This window comes from Falco naumanni, chromosome 3 (assembly GCF_017639655.2).
Source record: "Falco naumanni isolate bFalNau1 chromosome 3, bFalNau1.pat, whole genome shotgun sequence".
NCBI classification, from domain to species: Eukaryota; Metazoa; Chordata; class Aves; order Falconiformes; family Falconidae; genus Falco; species Falco naumanni.
In genome coordinates this window covers 50,020,976-50,045,610 of record NC_054056.1, presented here as the reverse complement: position 1 = coordinate 50,045,610, position 24,635 = coordinate 50,020,976, and the positions used below count along the sequence as shown (strand labels likewise).

The 24,635-nt window shown below is 38.7% G+C and overlaps 1 protein-coding gene across 1 annotated transcript in view; it reads left to right on the top strand.

Moving 5' to 3' along the window:
* LOC121084427 (dynein heavy chain 5, axonemal-like) overlaps positions 1 to 21,859 on the top strand; it is a 184,156-nt gene extending 162,297 nt beyond the window's left edge. The window contains exons 74-77 of the mRNA XM_040585836.1: positions 4,501 to 4,633; positions 14,049 to 14,257; positions 19,482 to 19,703; positions 20,999 to 21,859. Coding sequence (XP_040441770.1) covers positions 4,501 to 4,633; positions 14,049 to 14,257; positions 19,482 to 19,703; positions 20,999 to 21,217 — 783 coding nt within the window. The 3' untranslated portion in view covers positions 21,218 to 21,859. The remainder of the gene's footprint in view (positions 1 to 4,500; positions 4,634 to 14,048; positions 14,258 to 19,481; positions 19,704 to 20,998) is intronic.
* Positions 21,860 to 24,635: the final 2,776 nt, after the last annotated feature.

Here is a 24,635-nt window from a genome sequence, read left to right as displayed (position 1 = left end):
TATATTTGGAAATCCAGTTATAGGGATACTATCAGTGGAGAAAAGGAACCAAAAATTTAGGAAACAAATGAAGGTAATTAAAAGCAAGTAGTCTTTAGGGAAAGTGGCAGGTGCCTTTGCTATCTTTGTTCTTTGTATCTTTGTTCTTGTGGCTCCCTTTAGAAAGTGTGGAGTGAATTAGCTCAGAGTTAAACCCCCAACAGACTAGGTTAGGGACAGATGGTACTGAAACCAATTATTTGTTGACATTCAGAGCTCTGGATTTTACTTTCTCTTGATACTTTGTGAATCCAGAGAAAATTCAGGCTGTCACACAGAGGCCTTTATTAGCCTTTGGCAATGACTTCAGAACCAACAACTTTCAGAACAGGGAAACTATTTTACCCCATGATATAAACTTCTTTTGTTGTTGCCTTCTTGTAACACTTCCTCTCACCAGTCAAATAACTGAATCAATGTCCACCCAAAAGACTGTAAACAAAACAAGTCACCTTTGCATGCTTTATCAGACTGTAGTTTGACACAGGTGATGGAAGAACAAAACAAACTTTCCTCCTGACCTAAAACTGTCTTCATTCTTCACAGTCCAAAGGCAGAGGCAAAGCAAGAATTCTGCTTTCATGACTCTTTTTGCTTCTGGGCCTTGCCTCACAGGTAACAGAGAGATTAGCAGTAAAAAGATTAGGCCCAGCCAGTCCGTGTGAGTGAAGACAGATGCAAGAATAAATGTCAGCCTGTCTCACACAGAGGTTTATAATAACAATGATCCTTGCAGCGTGAAGAACAGCTTGCTAGGGAATAGACATGGAGACATTCCAAAGATAACTGCACTTTACTGGAGGTTGGCTTTTAACCCAAGTAGCAAAGGGGCTTTTTCCTTAAATATTTTTTGTAGTATTGATTTTGCCTTATCCTGTGCTAAGGCTATGACTACATTAGCAACTATTGCATGGGAATAGGAATTAATCTGAGTACCCCAGGCTTCCACTAGATATGTTATTGGGGAATTTGCTTTGGTCTAACTCTAGTCTAGGCCTGTAGGCTGAACACCTGTTAGTAGTTGCAATACGTTACAGTCCCTGAAGCATAACTTTTCGGTTAGTTTAATATGAAACTATGCTAGTTTGTGTGCCTAGAGTCTACTTTTCAGTGCATGTTTTTTGCTATAAAAAATCATTCGGGGTCTGAACTGAAACACTAATGTAGATGCTTTTGTAAGTCATCTGTGGTTTACTTACGAACCCTGTCAGATATGATGGTTACCCAGTTCTAGACCTTCAGCTCTTTTCTATATATTTCACTGCCAGCTTCCTTGTATACAACAAGGAAGTGGCCCTTGACACCACTTGCAAAGAGCCTTGGCTTGGACATGTCTTGAGCTTGTCTTTCTAATTCAGGCCTTTTATTTAGACCATCTTGCAGAATGATGGACTTCCCATTTCTGCTGACAAAGAGTATAGCAAGTAACGAAGTCTAATGGAAAATAACAGCATTTACTGAATATGATAAGCCATTACTACTACAGTAACACGATCACTGATCATTAAATGGCACAAGTTTGGCAGCTGCTTTTCTGCTGAATGTCCTATGAAGTATGTAGTGACAAAGGAGTTGGTGACCTGAGGACAGCTAAGGAACGTGCATAGAGGAATCTGACAGATAGGGATATGCATTGCAAAATGTAGACAAAGCTATTAAGATTATGATTTTAGTTGTTCCTTTCTTAAATCACCTTGTTTTATGTTAATGACAGCTGTTTGCATAATGAAAAGGAGATCTTGTAAGTGGGCTTTATGGAATTAGTATATTAATCTCAGAAAGGCTATTTTGCTTAGTGAGTTTTGTCTTTTGAGTTTTTTTTCTGAGTTGGTATCCATCTTTCAATGTCATAATAAATACAGCACTGGAGGTAAGTCATGCAATAGCTTGATAGGAATTCCAGTACAAAACCTGTCAATCATACCTCAGAGCTGGTATTTAAAACTAGTCTTAACAGCAAGATTTCCAAGAAGGCATTATGTTACGCCTAGTAGATCTCAGATCAGGATTGATTTGTATACAATAAGGTAGGAAGTATATAATTTTTTTCAGTTTCCATATCTGGTTATGCTTGGTGCTCCAGACTGAGTGCTGTGAACATATCTAGGATGGATTAAGAAATTTCTACATTATTGGTTCACTCATTATTCAAAACATTATAGGTATTTTTGTAGGTACATGAAAACAAATCAGAAGGCTGTTTAAATTCTGAGAATTCACTAGTTAAATTGTACAATTATCAGTACAGTAATATTTTAGAATATTTCATCTTCTCTTTGTAGATTCATAAATACCAATATTTTGGATAATAACCCCTTTAAGAAAGTCTTGCATGCAATTTTTCCTCAAATGGCAGAAATTACTTCTCCAAATGATTCCCCAAAGGAGCACATGCTTTGTAGACTAGAAAAAAGTGGGTTTTCTATTTAAAGGATAAAATGCATGGACTATATTCTGTATAATTCCTTTTCTTATTAGTGGCAGGCACTAGACTTCCAAGTATTCTGGGAAAGAAAAAAAATCAATCTTTTTTTGCTTTTTTGGCAAGAGAGAGAATTATCAATTCCTGTGAAATTTTCAGAAAGCAGAAGCTTTTCCTCTGTTTTGTATGGAAAGAAATGAGAATACTACATTGTGTAAATTGTCCAGAAAGAGTTTGTTGCCTTACTTCTAGTCTAATGATAGCTGACTTCAGTAATTTTTTTGTCTTTTACAGGAAAAAACACATTAACTCAGTCTGTAAAATGAACTGTCACACTGCAAAGCATTAGCATAATCGGCTGGCACCTATTTCTTGGACATTCTGTCTGACAAACTCATGGGTCCTTGTGATTAAAATATGATGAATAACCTTGCTGATAACTGGCTCCCAAGAAGAATAGCACATAAAGTTAAAAAAAGAGTATTTTATTGGGCTTGGAGTTGAAACCTGAGAATTAGAAATTGTCAAAGCATTTACTCATTTATACTAGCAATTATAACTACTCAACTGCTATATTATATTCATCTTGCAGAAACTTAGTATTCAGTGTAATAATAAGATCATAAATAATGTTTACTATGTGTATATAACGTACAGTATGCATAATAATGTATACTATAATATAGTATACAATGACATATGTGAGTATATCCAGAAAAACACAAAGCAAAACTCAGTGGATTTCTGCACTTGATGAAATAGCATGTATTGTACCAAGTCATGTGGCTTCTACTTGGCTTCAGTAGAATTCCAGTGATATTCTGCTCTTTGAAAGAATAGACTTCATCTTTTGTTAGTAAGCTCAAAATAAGCTCTTAACTTATTTTAGCAACCTGATCCTATGTGTCAGCTCTTTTATGATAAATCAATTGCCATATAGGTATCTGGATTTAGGATCTTATTTTACTGTTTGAGATCTCTTTTGGGTTCCAGAGTCCCCTTGCAGAATTTCACCTGCAGAGGGACTGACTATGGCAAAGATCAGGATTCGGGCTGCTTCAGTGGGAAAGATGATGCACGTGGCTGAGTGGTGACGAGTACAGAGAGAAGAATTTGCTTTCTGAAAGCCAAGTCATAGCAGGGAAAAACATGTGAAAGTCTTAAAATCAAGAATTCTGGTACTATACGAGGTATAGGCGCCATGATTTCTGTAGGTGCCACTGAATCCTCTCTCATGTGCTGTTGTATACAATGATCTTTGAGATACATGGAATACACAGTGTGTGTCTGAAGCACATTGTATGTGCATCATATGCTAAAGTGAGACAGGGAATGCTTTTGCTACTCTTGCTGTGACATCCTTAAGTAACATAGAACAACTAATTCCATTTTGAAAATGTTCTCTATTGAGTATGAGTCAAACTGTTAGCCTTAAATATTAAGAAGGCCAAAAGCTTCTACCTACAAAATGGTGCACATAATGGTGTAACAAAATTCCGTGCCATCTGTATTATTTCTTGTCAATCTTGCCTCTCTAGTAATGCATCCGTGAGCACCTTGTCTTATAAGTGGGTCACATGGTGTTGGAAGTAGCAGCTTTTATATATTGTGCTTGTTATGTCAAACTCCATTTGTAGCATTATTTCAGCTCGGCAGGGCAAGAGGTGAGAAAGTTCACCTAGCACAATTTGGAACTATGAAGAAGTTACCATCAAACATGCTTTTGAATAGCATATGGTTGGGCTTTTTTTAAGATCTAAGACCCTGCAGTCTAACAAGGGCAGAAGGAACTGCTGTGTCCCTTCAAAAAGAAGGAACTTTCCCTCAGAATGGTGGAGAAACTCCTTTTGGTAAGCTAATGAGTCACAGTGTGCTAAATCTTACATTTGGCACAGGACTTGAATGGCCATCTGTTACATAAAAGTTTATTTTCTCAGGAATTATGCGATACAATTGAAAAAACATCCTTTTGCTTTCAAAAATTATTGCATGGGAAACAGGAGATTAAATTTTATAATCGTTGCACTATTCTTGTTTAGGTGAAAGCCCAGCTTCAAAAGATGGGAGCAATTCAACCCATAAACATATTTCTCCGTCAAGAAATTGACCGCATGCAACATGTTATATCAAGAGTTCGAACTACACTGACTGATCTCAAATTGGCTATCGATGGTAAGTTACAATATTAAAAATCATACTAATTAAGATGCAATATTTATTACTAACAGTTGCTTATACTATGACTAAATAAATATTTCCCTTCATTTCCTCCCTTTCTACTTCTTTCTCTTTTGTTCTCTCCCTCCCCCAGTTTTTCTATCATATGACCAGTAATTCTAGCCCTTAAAGCTCCTGACTGCATGTCTAAGGACACTCCACCTTAATTTATTCTGTATGCGTGTGCTCCGTGCTCCGGTATTGCAATTCACATCCCACAGCACTACTACACTTCTGTGATTCTCTCTAGGATCTCGACAGAGCTCAGAGGAGCTGAATTGTGCAATTAGGTCTACAGGTCGTGTGTCACAGTCATTATGAAATTAAGCTGAGACATAATTATATAGAACAAAGTAGAAATGTTGCTGCTAAGTAATTGAGAGACAGAGCACTCAGGAGGCCAGGTGGTAAAGACTCTAATTTAAGGTGAGATTTGCAATGTTCATGAAACTGGTTGTACCAAATAGGATGACTCTAAATGGAAGCTGAAGTGAGTTGTAGTGCCAGTCAGAAGAGAGTGATAGGGTTCTTCTTTCATCCATCACAGGAGGTAGGCAATAGCACTCTGTATCTCTCAGAGACAGGAGTATTTGGCTGAAAATGAGCAATGATGAATGCAGTTAAAATAAATCAAGAGCACAGGCGACTAGAAGCAGATGGAAAATTTGATCAGAAAAGGAGTGACGAAAAAGAAGGAATGATGATGTTACTGTCGGCTTTTGGTTTTCACTTACCATTTTGCTCATCATGCAAGAGCTGAAATATCCAGGAAAGAAAGTATACTGTTGCTTAGCCAAGCTTCTTGAATTAACAGTAAATGAAAATGAAGCAGGAATAGTTCTGTTCCACTGGCTAAGATCTCACTCAAGTCTGCTGTTCTCCAGCAGAGAGGCAGAAAATGTCTGAGGCAGCAAACTGTCCTCACAGGGAGGTCAGAGTGCCTCAAAAGTAGTTCCTTCTGATATGGGTGATGGCAGTACTGTAATCTGTCATACTGGCATTTTCCAGTCTCGACAATAAGTCATGAAGGGAGATTTTTTTTAATTTGTATTTTTGTTACATAAGAATCAAAACAGACTTTTCCCTATCATTTGTATGATACACTGAGGCAACAATGCAGCTTTGGAAATATCCTGCCTATAATCTGAATGTAGGAAAGAGGTTCATGTATGTGCCCAAGGCTAATTAGCTTCCATATCCTGTAATAAACTATGCAAAGATGAAGCTGGAAGGAACAGTTGTCCTCTGTTTCAATACTGAGCTGAAAGTTCCTTTTTATAAGTGCATAGAGTCCCTTTTGAAGTAAATTAAAATAATGCTTTCCATTCAAGAATGTGTTAATCTTTCCTTGATTGTGAAATATATATTTAAAGTCTGAAAATGCACAATATTCTGCAGAGGAGTGGATGAGTAACATAATTTATTTGCACTTAGCATTCAGTTCCACAGTGGGCACAGTCCTCTACCAGGTGTTTAATCACATTAATCCTGTAACTTTTGTGCAGTCCTCTAAAACATTATAATTTTCTTAGGGGCAGGCAAGTTAAATATAGTGAAAAATTGCTCTGAAAACAGAATTGGATGTATAGTTAACAATAAGGATTAATGACTTCTGGAAGATTCATGGTACATCAAGTGCATGTCATAGACTGTTAATTAGGGATGGAAAGAACATTTAGGAACATTTTTTTTCCCCAGCAAAGGGGAAACCTCCAAACTCTCTGATACTAGATTCTCCCCTGAAACTCGTCTCAGGTCACCTGAGGTACTCCTTTTTCTTTACAATGAGGTAAACCATTCTGCCTGCTCAAACAGGTCGTGTATATTTTGATATCTGCCCTGGTCATGCTTCTGGCTCTGGCTTCACGAACCTGAGCAGCTGCTTACAGCAGATCTAAATTTTCAAACAAATGTTGTGCTTAAGAATATAGCACATCTTCGTGTTGTGTCGTGTAGCTTTGCAAAAGGAGGTCTGAGTATTTGATTCTTCAGGTTGGATGTGAATAGATGGACCTTGTAATTTTGCTGTTGCTCTCTGAGTTCCATTTGAGATAATATAAAGCCCTCCTCAGTGAGAGCTGATGTGCAGCTGAACGTGAGAGATGTTGAGCAAATTAGGAGAGTGTTCTGTCCCTCTATCCCGAGGGCAGATCAAGCAGTGTTCCCCTTTTGGGAGGGATGAGGATGCTCAGCATGTGTCCAACATGTTTGTTGGCAGCCATGCCCCACAAGCCTGCATCTCCGCCAATAAATTTTGCTGCCTGAAGGGATACTTTTTTTGGATCGAATTGTAATAATTAGATTGTAGCTGCACTTTGTACTCTCAGTTATGTCCCAACCATTAGTTCTGTTTTAATTACTTATTGATTGCCCAGAATTTATTTCACAGTTGGTATAATACGGAGCTTCACATAAATCAGAAAACAGCAATGATGATTGTCCTCTCAAGTGGCTATGTTCCAAATAGAGAAGTGTTTTTAGAGACAAGAAGCAGTAAGCCATGGGGCTTGAACCAAAACTCCAGATCCTAATGGGTTATCAACATCAGATCTTGAGCCCCTGGCAGAAGGTGACCATATTCTTTGTAGGGCAGTAAACGATCTATAGAGTTGCTATGTACATGCCTTATCTTCCTCCTGTGGAAGCACAGAGGAGCCTGGCACAGAATACTAATACTCTAGCTGTTTGTTGGAGAGTGTGCACTTCAAACCCCCTCTCCCACTAATGAATAGTGTCTTTAAATGCAGTAAAATTTAATGACCCATTCAGTTACTCCTAGTCTCTTAGAGTTTGAGTAGAAGGGCCTATCTGTGAGATTGTGTGTGTGTCTCTTTATTCCTCCAGGTACTGAGGCAGGACTGGTAAGTGTTTTGATGGCACTCTGATGTGTCTTCTGTGAGTGAAGAAAGTGAGGAGATTCTGTGGGAGTTATCCTGAGTCCCCCTTGAGTGGCTTCCATGAATCTCAGCAATGGAGCATGCTTGTAGTAGCACTGAAAGTGGATATTGAATCCTTGGCAATGGAACTAAGCACAGCTTTTAATTTGGTTTTATTTCCCAATTTTTAACCTACTAAACATTCTGTTTATGGGCTTGTTGTGAAAGAAACAAATGCTTAACTCATTTATTTATGAGTATATCTAGATTCTACTTTGATCATAAAACTGCATCCACTTGGCATTTGTTTCTGGTACCTTATAGCTTTGTGTTTTCAAACTAACCCTTTGGAACTACCTACTTCATGAACAAGTGAAGGCCATACAAGAAACCTTGGATTTTTTATCCTTTCATGTTATATTAAGTGCCACATGATCACAGAACTCCTGCTGATATTTGTGAAGTACTTAAAGAGTTAGGAGAGAGAAGTCCTTTTCCTGGTAACATATTTCCTTAGAATACAGCAATCCCTCTAAAAGCTTTTATGTGACTTGTAATATATAAAGATTTGTTTCTACAGGCCGAGTTTTTGTTCCTTACATTTTCCTTAATACTTGCAAGACAAGTACCTACAGGAGCCATAAGCTGAAAGACCAACACAGAAGGCAAAAGAAATGAAATCAATACAAATATCTACTTTAGAAGTCATCGTGGCATTTGTCATGGAGAAGCTCTACCAGGCTTAAGCAAACTTTCCACTGCAACTACAATATGGCACCCCCTCATGTTACAAATTTAGCCTATTTTCATGTATGTAATGCACACTATACATAACCTACATGCCAGGACTTGAAAAAAATAATAATCACATATTACTCTTATTCTACACTGAAAAAGAGGGCAATCAGAGCTTTTGGAATAATAGGATCAGGAACAGGGATATTACTAAGGGGAAACAGGCCTTTGCTATTTTAAATGATGCATAGGTTATATGTGTGAAAACTCATTAATATCAATACACTAGCATGTTTCAGGTATATGTTAATGCCAGGTTGAGAAGTGTGAGAAAATACATGTGGGACTATTGAAACAGAAGGTGTTGGATGGTAAAAAATAATGCATTTTTGTATGCGTTTCTGATATTTTTTGAACTTTATAAATCAGATTAATCTGAATAATAACTGTTAATACAAAGCCTTGAGGAATACTGGTGCATTTGACTCATTTCTGTACATCTCAGTCATTGATTTGTTACCCTATTAAAAACTATTTCACTACCAACTTTTAGCTCCTTACCACCCTTACATTGCATTGCTAACCAGCGTGTTGGCTTTAGGTGTTTCCTTATTGTTATACATATAAGAATATGTTGAAACACCCAGAACTTCATGTAGAAATGAGGTAGCATATACTTCTACATACATAATAGAAATCACTTAGAATTCCTAGGTCATCTGAAATGATGACCTGAAACCCCTGAAAGAATGAGGTAAAGATTCACTATTTTTTCCCAACTCAGAATACCATGATCTTGATGGTAGTCTTTGCATCATGTTGCTGCAAGAAATTTCTGTTTGTTTTATGTAGCAACTTACAAGAGGAATATAAATGAACTCCAAAAGACACAAAAGACATAGCCGATAATTTATTCCAATCTATGTGGTGAAAAACAGAAACCCAGGAAACTAATCTTGCCAGAGTGCACAGGAAAGGTAATTTCACATGAAGTGAAGGAGTATGGACTGATTCCCACTAGATGGATAACTTTTGTTTTGACTCATAATACTTTAAGACTGTTAACACTAACACAATTTTAGTTTGGCCTACTGTTGATAGTAATAGGCTTTGGGGCTAAATGATCTTGGGTTTTTACCTTTCTAATTCTTACAGTGTGTGTATGTAAGGCTTGTAGGGATCATCTGTGTATTCCACTTTTGGATGAAGATTTTATTTGAAGATTATTAAGAGCACTCAGCGAGGACATTAGTGGAATGTAACAATGGCAGTTCATTTGAGGAATGGAGGGGATGATTCCAGAACATCTGGTGGCGTAGTTACTTTTGGCTCAGCAGCTCTCATCCATTATTTACTTCTCATCCTGATAAGAATGCCAGAATGCCTCCTGTTGTCTTTTGCAAAGTGTGGAATGTTATTTCTGGACCTTTTAATAAGTGTTATGTATGCTTTCCATGATCCTGGCCAGGACAACTGTTTAGAAACACACATTTAGAACAAACTGCAGAAAATAGTTTATCTGCCTGTTCTATTACTCTGGCTCAGGGTAGTGATTTTTACTACTTTTTGGGAGGTGTGCATGGATTTTCATCTTCAAATTATTGCTTTAATTTTTTTTATTTTCAGTCCTTTGGTGGGTGCAGTCAAGTGCATTTTGTACTGGAGCTGGTAAATATTCAAAACAATTTGCAGGGTTATTTTCAAATTGCCTTCTTACTGACTGAAGGAATTAGCTGTTGCAGAGAATCTAGGATTTATGTGCTCTTCTATGTGAAAAATCGTATGCTACTCAAGTTTCTGAGTTCCCTTCATCTCTCCTGACCTGAAGAATTAAATCAGAGGATTCTGCACCAGGAAAGTGGTGGGAAATACACAGAAAACAGAACAGGGGCAAAGGTTAGGTGCAGCTGGAGAGAATACCATGGCCTACAGGTGAAGAATGGAGACAGTGTTGTGCATTGCAGGGCTTGGCTGTCTGATTTACTTTTCCTATTTTGGAGACCAGGAGCAAAAGGAGGTGATAAGTTGTTGAGGGTCTTGGGATTAAAACAGCCTGGTGGGGTTAAATGAGCTTCTGAGAGCTTCCTGGGAATCATCTGCAAATGCTGAAGTGCCCAAGTGCTGCAAGTGAAGAAAGAGGGAAATACCCAAAGAAATCCTGAGGCGAAGGACTTTTTTCAGCACAGTGATGGTGGTCACTGAGCTAGCAGAAAGCTACTAAAACTTGCAAAAAAAAAAAACAACCAACAATTAAAAAAAATTTAAGTTTTAGCTATGGGGAAACTTACATTAGCTTTTACTGTTTTTATCTAACACTGTATACCTTGTACCTTTGGGTGGAATAATAAATAATGCTTTCCTTGGGGAAAGCACGAGCAAGTTAGTTGTTGCCATAAGGCAGAAAGGGAGGAAAACTTACAAAGTTACAAGCAAGTTGGGATTTTCTTTTCAACGTGTTCAACAAAGAAGAGGGGGTTGCAGCTTCATGGTGGAGGCAAGGAGTGACTGGCCCAATAACAAACCTGCTTGCTTGGCAGGTAAACTTGAGTGGGGATTAAAGGCTGAAAATATCAGCTTCTGTAGTTGCAATTGTGACAGTCAAGAATGAATTGATGCGTTCATGGAGTTTTTCCTCTGTGTACTGTTAAGGCTAGCTTAACAGACTCATTGTCTTGCAAGTATTGTCCTCAAGGGATAGTATCCAATCCTATTACAATGATGTCAGCTATCAGCAAACTGTGCTTGATGGAGAAACTAGTTTCTTCTCATCTCATTTATATTCTCCATAATTATCCTGGTTATTCTCAATTCACATCAGTGCCTGTGGGAAGAGAATCACTCAGTGGATGGAGGCTTTTTTTGGTTCATACTGGCGTTTAAGATCCTTCCTTTGTCCCTAACTTTTTCCTCTCATTTAAATGAGATACATAAATTTCCTAGTCCAGATACAGGTTTTCCTAAATGTTAAATTCAAAATGTAGATCCAAATTTCACAGATTCCACAGTTTTTGATTCAGCTTGTATGTATGGTAGGTATGGTAAAAGGGGCAGCTCCATGAAATAATACAAGGTCCTGATGTAGTCTATTCAAAGCATTATATCTATTGAATGAATGATTGTAAACCCAGATCAATTTAAAAGAACAGACTATTTACTTTTATTAACAATAAAACCTATTTATCCTCAGAATCGTGTAGCTTTATTTGGCTTATTCACTACACAGCAATTGGATAGATTTAGATGTAGTTTAGAAGTGAGATAGCGTAAATTTAGGGCAATGAAAAAGGGGAATCCTGATTTCCAAACTGCGTGTACTGGGCCAACAATATGACTACAGTACATATTATTCTTGGAGCATGGAAATACCCTGATGTCTTTAGCTGACTTTTCATCAGTCATGTTCTGATGGACTTTATTCAATTCAGGGAAGGGAGTGTCACAAAGTAACCCCCAAAATAACAGTTATAAACAGCTGGCCTGTCTGATTCATAGAACATTCAAGTCTGTCATGTTACATTCATAGGACATTCAGTCTCTTCATATGGGAACTGGTGCTCTGAGCTTCTCAGAAGTCAAATATGAGAAGCCTATGGTGTTGTACTACTCATTCAATTAGCAAATACAGCTTTTCAAACACTTTTATAACCTCTCTCCAGAAAGATGCCGTTATTTTTCTCATGTGTTACTAATTTTATTTCTGGCAATTTAAAAAAAAATATTTTTATTTTTATTGGAGTATTTTAGCTGCAGGAATGCATCCCAACACCCACAGATGCCATTTAGTGCTGAAATTCAAGCACTGTATGCCCACTGCCAGAGATGACACCCACTCACTAGGAATATTTATGCAGCTATATGGGCAAGGCCAGAACTGTGAATATACCTTATGCTCAAGAACACTCTGGCTTAGTGTTCTCAGCAGCTGCTCTGAGTTGTAATGGGCAGATATTCTAAGAGATTTCACCATGCTCCAGGGCAGAGACTGGTTGTATCTCCCTATTTGAATAGCTCCAGCCTGCTCACAAAGAATAGAGAAGAAAATGTGGCTCTCTTACAGCTCTTGCTGCAGGAGAAAGTTGGCTGCATTAGCCCGAGAACAAGGAAGAATCAGATATGAATGAGTTCTTTCTTTCTTTCTTAGTTTGGATGACAGTGATCCCCCCAGGGTTTAAACAGGGTGCTCTTTGCTTGTTTTCTGCCCTCACTACAGTTGCTCTGAAGTTGAAACCAATATGTGTTGCATAATTTTTTTGTACTTTTTGTGCCTCCAGAGTGTGAATAAGGTGTATGGTGTAATATTATATTTTTCTAGGCAAAGGGGAGATGACACAGAGTGGCTTCTTTCTTAAATGTTGGTTCTCTTGGTTATATGTTAGAGAAAATTTATATCTGAAAGGAAAGTTTATTAATTGTCTTATAAAAGACTCTTAGCAATCCCAAAACATGATTCAGAACCTGACTCAAAGGCATTACAGAGAACGCAGGATAGGCAGTATTTTTTAATATTTGCAGTTTTCTAAAAGTTGATGGTTGTCTCATAGCATTTGTTGCACAGAAAAAGGTCCATATAGAGAGCAGGTCATTATCTGCTAGAAGAAAATGAAGCCTGTCTGCTGTTGATATAGAGTAGAACATATCAGATTTGCACATGCTGTTATGCAGCTGTTTAGATTGGCCACAGTATTCTTCTAAACGAAAAGCTGGTGTTTCATTTCTGGATGTTCTTCTCCCTTCCTGAACTGGGGACCTGCCAGCCTCAATGGAAAGAAGAGATTTGAAATACTTACTACAAGCCACATTTCCTTACTTCCTTGCAGTTCTTGTTTGCAGTCACCCAGACCACTTCCCTTTCCCTTGCATGTTCTGTGGTGGAAGCCACCTAACTCTGGCATTTCATGTAATGCTTGTGGCAATTACAGCAGTTGTGTATACAATGATACAGTGAACATTGGTATTACGCAAACATCTAATCCAAGTGGGGGCTACCAGACCAGTTTCAACAATGTAAAATATTTTAGCTGGAATAAAGAAGACATCCTGAGTCTTGGCCATGTGCCAGATCTCAGTACTATTGAGCGTACAAACTGATAAGATGTAGAAACTTCTGGCACACGGAATAGTGAGTGTTACTGAAAAGTCACTCTCTTAGTAAATGCCAATATTTTAATGGAGATAACAATACTATGCATGGAATATGTGACTATGCATTGCCACTGCCAAAAGAAAGAAAAAAAATATTGCCTCTAGCTTTATTCTATGTACTGCTTTCTCATTGAGAATCTTGATAATGGAAATGTACAAAGTTATCATTAATAACAGTGAATTTCATGAATATAATCACTTCCAGTACACACTTAGGATATAAATGAGTTACACAGTGTGTCGCTATCATTGATCATGTGTATAGAAACCATTAAAATATAGAAAAAAGTTTTAAATTATTAATCCCATTCTAAACAAAGTGTGAATATAATGAATATAAATAACGGGGGGGAGGGAGAAGGAGTTGCTTTTAAAGAAATCTTTATTTCTGATCAAAATAAGAGAAGAAATATAATTTATCTTGTCACCTTTATCTTTAAATCAAGTCTTACAAGTTTGAACAAATTAACTGCAAACTGATAAGATTTTAGTGCAACAGGTGTGCAATTAAGGCACAACAAAAGAGGGTTTATTAGACTCAGAATGTCATTTGGAAGTTTTAATTGCCTTTGCAAGCTAAGGGAAAGTTCATTCCGAATGTTTTACTTATCTTCCAGGAACTATAATTATGTCAGAAGAATTGCAAGATGCTTTAGATAATATGTATGATGCTAGAATTCCAAAACTATGGCTTAGGATTTCCTGGGAGTCGACTACTTTAGGATTTTGGTTTACTGAGCTTCTTGAAAGAAACCAGCAGTTCAGCAGTTGGCTGCAGGATGGCCGCCCAAACCAGTTCTGGATGACAGGATTCTTTAATCCACAGGTAAGGTTGCTAGACTGATCTTTCTAACTCCTATGTAACAGTTAAATTAGACCTTGAGAGAACTTCAAGACTCAATTTTGACTCTACAAAGTATAGTCTAAATTTAATTTTTAGCATAGATGTAGGATAAATTAATGCCAACATCTATTGAAGAAATTTTTGCTAGATCAAAATAAAGTTACTGAAATAACGAAGTGTATCTATGGTTGCTTTAATTGTAGTGTGGGAAATGGATAAGTACATCTTTTTACCTTTCAGTGTTATCTTCCTTTTCTCCCCCTCTGTTACAGTAATCTGTTTTTCATTCACTGTATGAAAATCCCTCTGAGTTAAAAACAAGTTAAGTTTCAGAACTTTGACATAGGAAGAAGAGATTTGGACTTGGCTCTCAGTCCTTGTAAATCAGTTCCTTGAAATAGAAGGTTTGTTATTTATACAACCTCAGAATTGTGCCAGACTCGGTCTGCAGAGACATATAAAAAATACAACCTCTTGCCTGCACCATCTAAAATAAAAAGCTGGCACAAAGTGAAACACAAGAAAGGGAACAGCTGAGAACAGAGTTAAAAGAAGTAAAGTATACATACCTAGATGATGTATAGTTTCTCTGCACATCTATCCACATTCATTAAATTTTTTATGATTCACAGATGATTGTGGGAAGTGCGAGTTGTGGAAGTGAGTCATTGTAAGAGTATCCAGCCAACAGGTTTCTGTGAAGCCTTAGCAAAAAGCTATTTTAAAGATCTATTTTAATCTCAGTACTTGTTAGCAATGCAAAAGCTAGCTGAAACAGCTGCCTAGAATAGAGAAAACAACAGTGGCAAGTATTCTCTAGGACTACTGCTGGGAAATATCCATCTATCATCTATCCTGCCTGTCAGCTGTCTGATGATACCACTTCATAGCATGGAAGTATGCTCACGGAATCCCTGAGCAAAAGATTCTCAAGCAAAAGTATGAGGGAGAGGAGTAGGAGTTTTAATAAAAAAGATCATGCTACCATACTTGGTTTGTTAGCAACACATTGATAGTGGCACTCTAAAATATTCCTAAGTAACTTTTACAATGATAGAATCATGGAGACATGGAGTCATTTAGGTTGGAAAGACCTTTAAGATCATCAAGGCCAGCCATTAACTAGGAGTGCCAAGTCCACCACTACACCATGTTGCTAAGCACTGCATCTACATGCTTTCTAAACACTTCCAGGGATGGTGATTCCACCACCTCCCTGGGCAGCCTCTTCCAATGCCTGACCACCCTTTCATGAAGAAATTTTTCCTAATATCCAATCTAAACCTCCCCTGGTGCAGGTTGAGGCCATTTCCTCTTGTCCTGTAGGTTGTTATCTGGGAGAAGAGACCTACACCCACCTGCCTAGAACCTCCTTTCAGGCTGTTGTAGGGAGCAATAAGGTCCCCCCTGAGCCTCCTCTTCTCTAGGCTAAACAACCCCAGTTCCCTCTGATCAGGCTGGGTGTAACCCTAACAGGCTTTTGATTTTGTTGGTGTTTGCTTTTTCACTACAGATGAGCAAGACCTGATGCAGATTTTGTACTGACCACTTCAGCTGGCTTTTTTTGTGCTTTGAGGTTGTGTCAGTTCTGAGATTTTGCCAGCCCAAATTGGGCATCCTCGATTTTTTTTGATCCATACATCCGGATTTCTCAAAAAAAGCTGCCAAATAATCAAATATCCCCCAAGCTGTGATTTCATAACTGTAGTTCTAAAGTCTAAAGAAATACATATTGTGCAGAGAAAAAAAAATCCCAGAATGAGATGTGCTTACCTGATTTATTTGTGCTGATGATCACAAGCCTAGGAATCAGATGGTTATTGTTAGTCTCCACTTTCTGTAACCTGGGCTGTGGGAGTGGCTCATTCTACAAGAAATTCAATCGAGCCAGGACTTCTTTTCTATTTAATTAACTATTATTTTGTTAATAGTCATATTGCTGTGTTTAAAATCAGTACTTCATATGTTAAGAAAATTGATTTTCATCTTCTCAAGCAAGTTGATGTGATGAAGTATTAGTACTGCATTTCTAATGGCTTGTTTGTAATACCTGAGAAACTGTCAGAAAAATCCTTTCATTTGTGAGATGAAATGCAGCTCCTAAGTAATTTCTAATTTGCCTACTTGCATAGATCTCACTGCTTTATAGCCAATGGATAAATGTCATGGACAACACAAGACCATAAAGTAGATTTATAGCACTGGGAGAATGAGGCATTCTGGCAATAAAAAGTAATATAGGACCTGACTCTGCCTTCTCTTGGACTGTTTATACACTAGGATAAATTCAGTAATTTCACGGAAGTTAATCTTTATTTATAGTGATACAAATGAGGGCAGGCTCAGGCTTCTGTGTAAAAGAAACCTGATTGCCTCTGGGTGTCTGCATTGGGCCAAGATAACTGGAAAGAACAAAACAAGAAGTGCCATTAATTTTCTTCCCTCCTGGAAGTTGATCTGATGTTGCTGGGTTTTTTCCTCAAAAAAATTGACATACCTCATTTCTACCTCCCAGTTTCCATATTGTGGCCGATACTGTTTTATTGTCTCCTTGTTTGCATCTCTGTATCCAGTTGCTGTCACTTGTCATAGATATGAATTTTAAGCCCTGTGAGGCAGAACTGTTCTGGTTGTACAGTACTTAGCATAATGAATCCTCAGCCTTTTTCTAAGACCCCTAGATGCCAAAGCAATGTGAATACTGATAAGAATACGAAATACAACGCCTCCATTCCTCAGTGCCCACTTAATTCTAGTAAACCTGCCATAATTTCCTCGCTGTAGAAATTACAAAATAAGTGACAAACAAGGAACCTCCTAAACAATGTAAAGGAGAGCGTATGACTGTGAAAGCAATAGACTTAACTGATTTCCATATTTCTTGTCATAGCTTCCATGGATGCCTGCTTCTTGCTCACTGGAAGGCTCAGAGTTAGTTTGCATGGGTTGTTAGAAGGCAAAAAAGGGACAAAGCTTTAGCAGCCTTCGGTAAATAGGCCAGGGAGAAGTTCAGGAAAGAGCAGATAAAGAAAGAAGAAGTAATTTTCCATGTATGTGAAACCTCAAACATACCCTTCCCCACCCCCCAGTCCCCCCAAATACCCCCTTCCCAAACAAACAAACTAAAAAAAAAAAAAAAAAAAAAAAAAAAAGCAGGGCAAAGATTTCCAGAAATCAAAACAAATGTCATGGCAAGGTCTTTTACATTCCTGACAGAGGGTTTTGTGGGGAGCCAAGCCCTCAGCTGTACAGTGGCACCTCAAGCCACTGATTCTTTCTTCCTGTTTATTGAGCTGTTCACCTGCTCTGGGATGCCCAGCTGGGTCTCCAGCTCACAGCTGTAGTCTTTAAACACTGTCTAGGATTCATTCAAATGAGCAAATAAGTGTTACAAGTCCCACTGCAGACGGTCCTGCCATCTCAGCAAGAACAGTCTACAATCTAAATCTTATCCCTGAAGACAACTCACAGCTCTGAGCTGACTTTTATTCCAGTGTTTCCACGGTGCCTTTGAACTGATTCCCTTAATACAGTCATTTTTCTGTCCTGCTGTCTTCAGGCTCTTCTTTCTTTAATATTTCAGTTTATCTGTGATCCAGTAGCCTTCTGGGGCCTCCCAGCAGTCAACACTTAGTGTATTTTAAATTGTTGGCTCTAGCATGTTTCTACAGATTAAAATTCCACAATTTAACTACAAGGATTCTGCTTCCATTTAATGGCACTTCTGATAGAAGAACTTGGCCTTTAATCCTGTCTTCTTTAGCTATATGCTGGAGTTCTCAACTACTTCAAATGCAATCGTAATTACCTGTGCTATCACAAAACCTCTTTAAAACACTTGTCCTGGGGTCTTTGGAATGGTATTAATGGGAGGCAACCATTACCAGTTAACCAATCTGAGTTCATGAATGTCATCTCATGTTCTCATAACCTAAAGGGTATTGCATAGCTACAAAGTGCTTAGCACACGCAACAAGCACTCCAGGCCCAGCAGCCAGGGGTTGGCCTCTGCCTTCAGTAGACCAACATACTAACATTTCCAGATTTGACTTCTTTCCGTTCATTTGGCCCAACAACACTTGGCTCAACAGAGAATCCTGCAATGTGAATACTGAGGAAAAATAAAAAGCTTGTCCAATTCCCTCATTGCTCCTGATTTCTTCCTAGCTGTGCTGTTGGCTCTCTAATACCTTGGTGCATTCACCATGTGGCTCTGTATTCTGCCATCTCTGTCTCCAAATAGCTTCTTTCTCTGCTCTGGGTTCTGTCCTGAAACGTCTTCCTTTGTAGTTATCCTGCTCAGTAATTCCCTCTTGCTCTTGCATCTCCAATTTTTGTGTTTTAGTCATTCACCTACTAGCAATGCAAATGGATTTCCGTAAGGTAGAATAAGGTGTACACCTACAGCATGTCCACTGGACGTGCAAAGCAGTCTACCCTCCTGTCTCTTAGGACTAAAGTACTTCCCACGCACTGCTGTGTGTTTGCACATGGACAGTTATATGAGGTGAGCTAACCAGCATCTTCAGCCTGGGTTGTCTTACAATAGCTTGTAACTGTGTCATGAGATTGTAGCTCTTTAGAACAGAGAGTTAGTTTCATTCTGTGCTGCTGAAGTGCTCTCAGTTTGTCTTGCTGGTGTCTACAATGGTAGCATATTAAGGCTTTGCACTGAGCAAAGCGGCAGAGGCATTTCACTGTTCAATTGCATGATTCCAGTTTGCGCTTCCGTTGTGTTCTGAAAATTCTTCACGATGACTGAAAAGCATTTTTACAATGTTGGTGTAAGGAAAGGTGAGTAATATAGCACATAAAATACTGGTGTTATTTGTGGCTTAGCAACTACCTGTATTTGGAACCTCACAAAGCACATTAATTGGTGGCCTTGTAAACCTCCTTCCATGTGGCTGGTTGTAAAGTAGGCGTGTGAGGTGAGGTGAGGTGAGCTGTGCATGCAGCTTCTGATATGTTAAGTAAACCAACCTTCTTAGCACTAATACACGCACACCAAGTATATAAGAATGCATGGTACTGGGACAGCATAAGAAAGCATTGGATTTACACTACTGAATTTAGTTTTGTATGTACATGAGATTCTGTGGGTTCAGGTTTTATACTGCTGATGTCAATTAGATAGGACAAAAGATTGGAAGTGGGTGAATTCAAGGTCTGTTAAAACCCCTTATGTCATATTCCATCTCTTTAGGGATTCCTAACTGCTGTGAGGCAAGAGACAACTCGCATGAATTTAGCAAAAGGGTGGGCACTCGACAGTGTTGTTTTACACAATGAAGTGACCAAGATGATGAAAGAAGATGTCGTTGGACCTCCTCCTGCTGACATTGGTGGGGCTTACATATATGGCCTTTTCCTTGAAGGGGCAGGTTGGGACCGCAGAAACAGTAAGCTGGTCGAGTCAGCACCAAAGGTAAGGATCAAGTGAACACGACTGACTGTGGCATAATATGGTGTGCTCAGAGAATACCAGAAAGTATTCTGAGTGCCTGCAGGAGTGGTTTCACAATAGGTTTCAAGGCGGTAAAACACTAGCAGGGCTGTGAAGAGGACAGAGTGTTTACCCAACAAAAAGACTTCTGTCAGAAAACAAATTTAGCATGCACAGCAGTAGAGCAGACCAGATGCTGGGCTTCATGGCTTCAGGGGCCCTAGAAACACAGCTATGTTTGAATAAAATAGTGCAACCCATAGTCAGCCTTCTTTTGACTGATCAAGTGGGACCCTATACAACTTCCAGAGCCCAGGACTGGGTCTGATAGCAACCGCTGTGGAGGTCAGTGTTTGGATGACTAGAAATCCTTGGCATTTGTTTTTGAATAGGAGGAAAAGTATTAGTTCTGGGCTTATGCTCAGTTATCCATGGATGCAGTTACATTTTGCTGATGTGACTAAGCAGATTTAAAATCTAGCTATGGAGCAGTGATTAGATGCTGTGGTCACTGTCCAGGGAAAGCTGCCATTGTCTGCATTGCTAAATTTTTTCCAAACTAGTGATAACTGGAATTGGAGTTAAGGTAATTCCCTCTGTAGGTAAAACATTTCTGTGCCTGGCTGAGAACAGTTTTCCAAACCAAATCTTGCTGGCTGTAGTTTCTGTTGCTTGGGTTGTCAAAAGACTTGTTCAGCCATGGAGTTTACTCAAGTGCTCTGGAGTGTTCAGCAAGCCTCCATGTTGTGCTTGGGTTTAGGCCTTCCCCCCCGCCCCCGGCAATGAATACTTTATATTGCTGGAAGACCTGAGGGGATCTAGTCTGGATAAACATACAGGAGGCACCTTGGATCTTTGAAGCTCCACTGCCAGCAGTGCGGAGGTAACAAGAAGGTTTGCTAGTGCAAACTTTGTAGCTCCAGTCCTGCCATTCAAGGAACAAGAAGCGGGGAAAGAATGGGGAACCCTAGCCAAAGGTGCAAAGAACAGGAAAGAAGACAATAGTCTGTCTCCCTCCTAGAGCCACCCTGTTGTTTTTCCATCTACTTCCAGCATGTGTGGTTTTCCAGGTTTCTGCCGCTTCCTTCCAGGCTTGCTGATGTCTCTTGTCCCTGAGCTGCCACTGTGATAGTGAGCGTAGGACTTGCGTTCTCACATGTACCTCTGCTGGTGCTTTTGCTGCAGGCCATCTCTGAATCTAGCTCTAGAATTTGGAGTTCAGACACCCTATTCAAGTACTCTCATGCTGAGCCTCGTGTCTCTTTCAATATTCTCAGGTGCTGTTCACAAGTCTTCCTGTAGTCCATGTGTATGCTGTCAGCACAACAGCCCCACATGACCCAAAGAAGCAACAAGGAAGCATGTACGCCTGCCCTGTCTACAAAAAGCCCCGGAGAACAGATCTGACATACATTTTCTCTTTGTATCTGAAAACAGTGAAGAATCCTGATCATTGGACTTTACGGGGGGTTGCACTGCTCTGCAGTTCAAAATAAGGACAGATAGCTATTAAAAAAGGAGCACCTAGGAAGACTGATCTGCAGCCACTAGGACTTTTGTTGTTATTGTCGGGTGGTGGCTACCTTCTCACAGGGGTGTGGGGATTAGCAAGTGATGTACAGAGATTTTGTTAATTGCACATAGATCAGTTTACTCTGTTCACAGCAAACATGCTAAATGTATTTATCCTGGGAATATCAGAGAGAAAACAGTTGCAGGTGTAAAATTTGGCAACTGTTATAAGGAAAGTGAGAATATAATCAACTAGCTTGCTCATAATGGAATCACTAGGAAAAAAGTCCTTATGTAGTGAGAACTGCTCTAACATTTATGGTGGTTCTTTTGTAGCTGTTATCTTTTCTTCTTCATACAAGACTTTTTCACAATATAATGTTTTTTACATTCAACTCTGTAGTTAAAAACTTATAATCTATAGCATTATTAAAGCTGTAATGACTAGTGAATTAAACATATGGTAAAACTTTATGTTTATCTGCATACATTACATTGCACAGTTTCTTTGATTTTGCATTTGTAAACCTACAGGGTGGTTTTACAAATGGATGCTACCATTTCCTTGAATAGTCACTCATTTATGCGAATGATCATAGAAGCTGTACAAACAGATGAATTTTGTCTTTGCACAAGTAGTGGCCTTTGCACATATTAACTGATTTCTAAACCTATATCCCGCTATAAAGATGTGCACACCCCCTATTATTAGCAAGAAAAAAGTGTTGAAAGTCTTCTCAGAGTGAGCGTATCTGAACACCAGTTTGGCTCTATTAGTATTTTCTCCATTGGTGCTAGTGCCCAAATCCTGCAAATTTAAACCTCTTAACTGCTTTTTAGTTGTATTTTACATCAGTTTAGGTTAAAAAAAAAAAAAAAAGACACACAGGCCATTTCTGGGAGTAGATTCACCTGAAATGGTTGAAGTCATTTTTGTTTGTTAACACCATTGCTGCTTACCCTGTATTTAAAGGGTGATTGCTACTTCTCTTTTAATAGACAGACAGCTATTGGCAGAAAATGTGTTTGGCATTTTTCAGTAGCACAAATTCAAAGCAAAAGAAATTGCTGTTGGATGTTGTGAAAGAAGGACTTGCAGTGAGTGATTTGTTAATCCCTTTTTTTCTCCTTGTAAACACTTTCAATTTTTGTATAAACACTTCAATTTCTTTTCAGCTGGTGTCTAAGAACACGGTTCATTCTTTCCCGTAACCAGTTTTACTCTGCAGTTAGCAATTGCAGGGCTCTTTCCGTGAGGAAGTTTGATAATCACACTCCCACCCACAACTAAGCAGAAAGTGCCAGATTTCTTCTTGGAAAACAGAGCAGACAGGGACAGGGTCCCTTTCTCCCACTGAGCCGGGAGCAGCACTTGTTTCACACGCAGTGCTGGCGAGATTATCTTTCCAAGTGAAACCACCTGTTCAAAAGCTATACACCAGGCCTCCCTGCAGCACAGCTGTACAGCAACAGATTTCATTGAGAATTTTGTTTCTGAGAAGGGCAAAGGATTGGGCTCCAGGATCATTGCTCTGGGAAATTATGGAAAAGATAAGGGGGGCTTCAAGCAGCAAAAGGCTGCGCTGTTGTATAGAAATTGAGGTTGTAAACTGCAGTCTTCTCCCCATCCCCTACCTGTATGAGCAGTAAACCATAGTGTTCTCCCCATCCCCTACCTGTATGAGTAGATATGGAGTAAATTAACTTTGATTTCTCGGTACATGTAAAATTCAAGTCAGTAACATTGATAATAACTTAAAATGAGGAACGTACACAGGAATACTTTGCACACCTGAAGAACTCACTACTTGCTATGAAAAGAAATCATTCTCTGAACAATTGACGTTAGAAGTAAACATTAAAAAAATACATATTTGATAGAGGTTATATATGGTGCTACATGATAAGCTCCATGGAAACTGCATCACTTCCTTTTGTTGTCAAGTAAAATGAGAAAATTAAATTCTATATAAAGAAAATCTATAGGCAATTATGTTCTAGCACTTCATGTTCTGCTGCATAAAAATGCAAAGAAATAGCTTCTTTGAACTTTGACATTTTCATTTCAATAATGAAGCCCTGTTTGTCAGTTTAGGAAAATGTCGGATCTTGCAGAACATAATGCAGGTCATATTACAGAAGAACCAGACAAATCATGCAGTATTTCACTGAAGATAGCTACGGTTTTATATGGAACTGGAAGATGAATATACAATCACCTGGTTCCAGGAAAGACTTCCTACAGCTAGTAAGGAACCAACAAATCAAAACCTTCAATCTATCCTATAAGCATAACCTTTCTTTCTTTTTGCATCTAATTACAGTGGAGATGTACAATTTACTGTTGAAAGAAATGTCTTCCTCTCCCTGTCTCTCTCTCTTGCCCTGTCCTGCCCTTGCAGTGGAGTTGCTGCTTCCAACCTGACAACCTTAATTTGATTTGAAATGTCACTGACAGAGTATAGCATTGACCTTCCCCAACCAGTGTTCCCTAGTTGCTATTGCTAAAGCTGTTTCGCTTCAAATGTGATGTACACCAGACTAAATGAAAGAACTGGCAAGCAGAATATTTGAAGTCAAACTAATTATATTTGAATTATTAACAATTAGCTGGGAGTCCTCAAACAATGTATATAGATAACCAATATCTGAGATATTAAATACAATCATACAGCTTTTAGCAATGTTGTACAGGTTTCACACAGATAGTAATGACTAACGTTGCTTTAGGTAAGTGCTTTGAAGGCAACTCCGTTTAAAAATGAAGAGAGCAATATAGTCCTGCACCCCATGTCAGCGTGGCGGTCATGTTTACAAACATATCTGATGTCAGGGCGCTGGCTCCCAAGTGTTGCAAATAAACAGCATTCCATACTCTAGAGGGTGTCTGTCTCATAATCCCTGAGGCTGTGGCTGGTTGATAACGATGATAATAGGATACAAAGAATTGGGTTATGGATTGGCCCTGTACTTCAGCGACTTTGTAGAATATATTTTAATCGCAGTGATCATCAGAGCAATCACGGAGAATGGAAAGCAAAACGATTCCTTTGTCTGTTCAGTTATGTTCACGAGCCCTATGAGTAAAAATTCTTTAAAAGATCTCACGGAAATTTCAGTCACAGTATTCTAATTCTTTCCTTTATTTATCCAGAACCCATGCATTAATCCTATTCCTCTTTTACTGCTTCATACCTTTCTCACAATCTCATCATTCCAAAACATGGATACCTCATTCTTTTTTTCTCCTGCTATTCCATATTTAATGTCTTCTGGGTTTTTATTTTTACTCCATAAGTGCAACAAATGCATTGCTTATGTGCATCAAACCTTCCTCTTCCATCTCTCTGGAAATAATCTTTAGTCATTTCAGGGGCTTCTCTTTTCCACTAAGAAGAAACA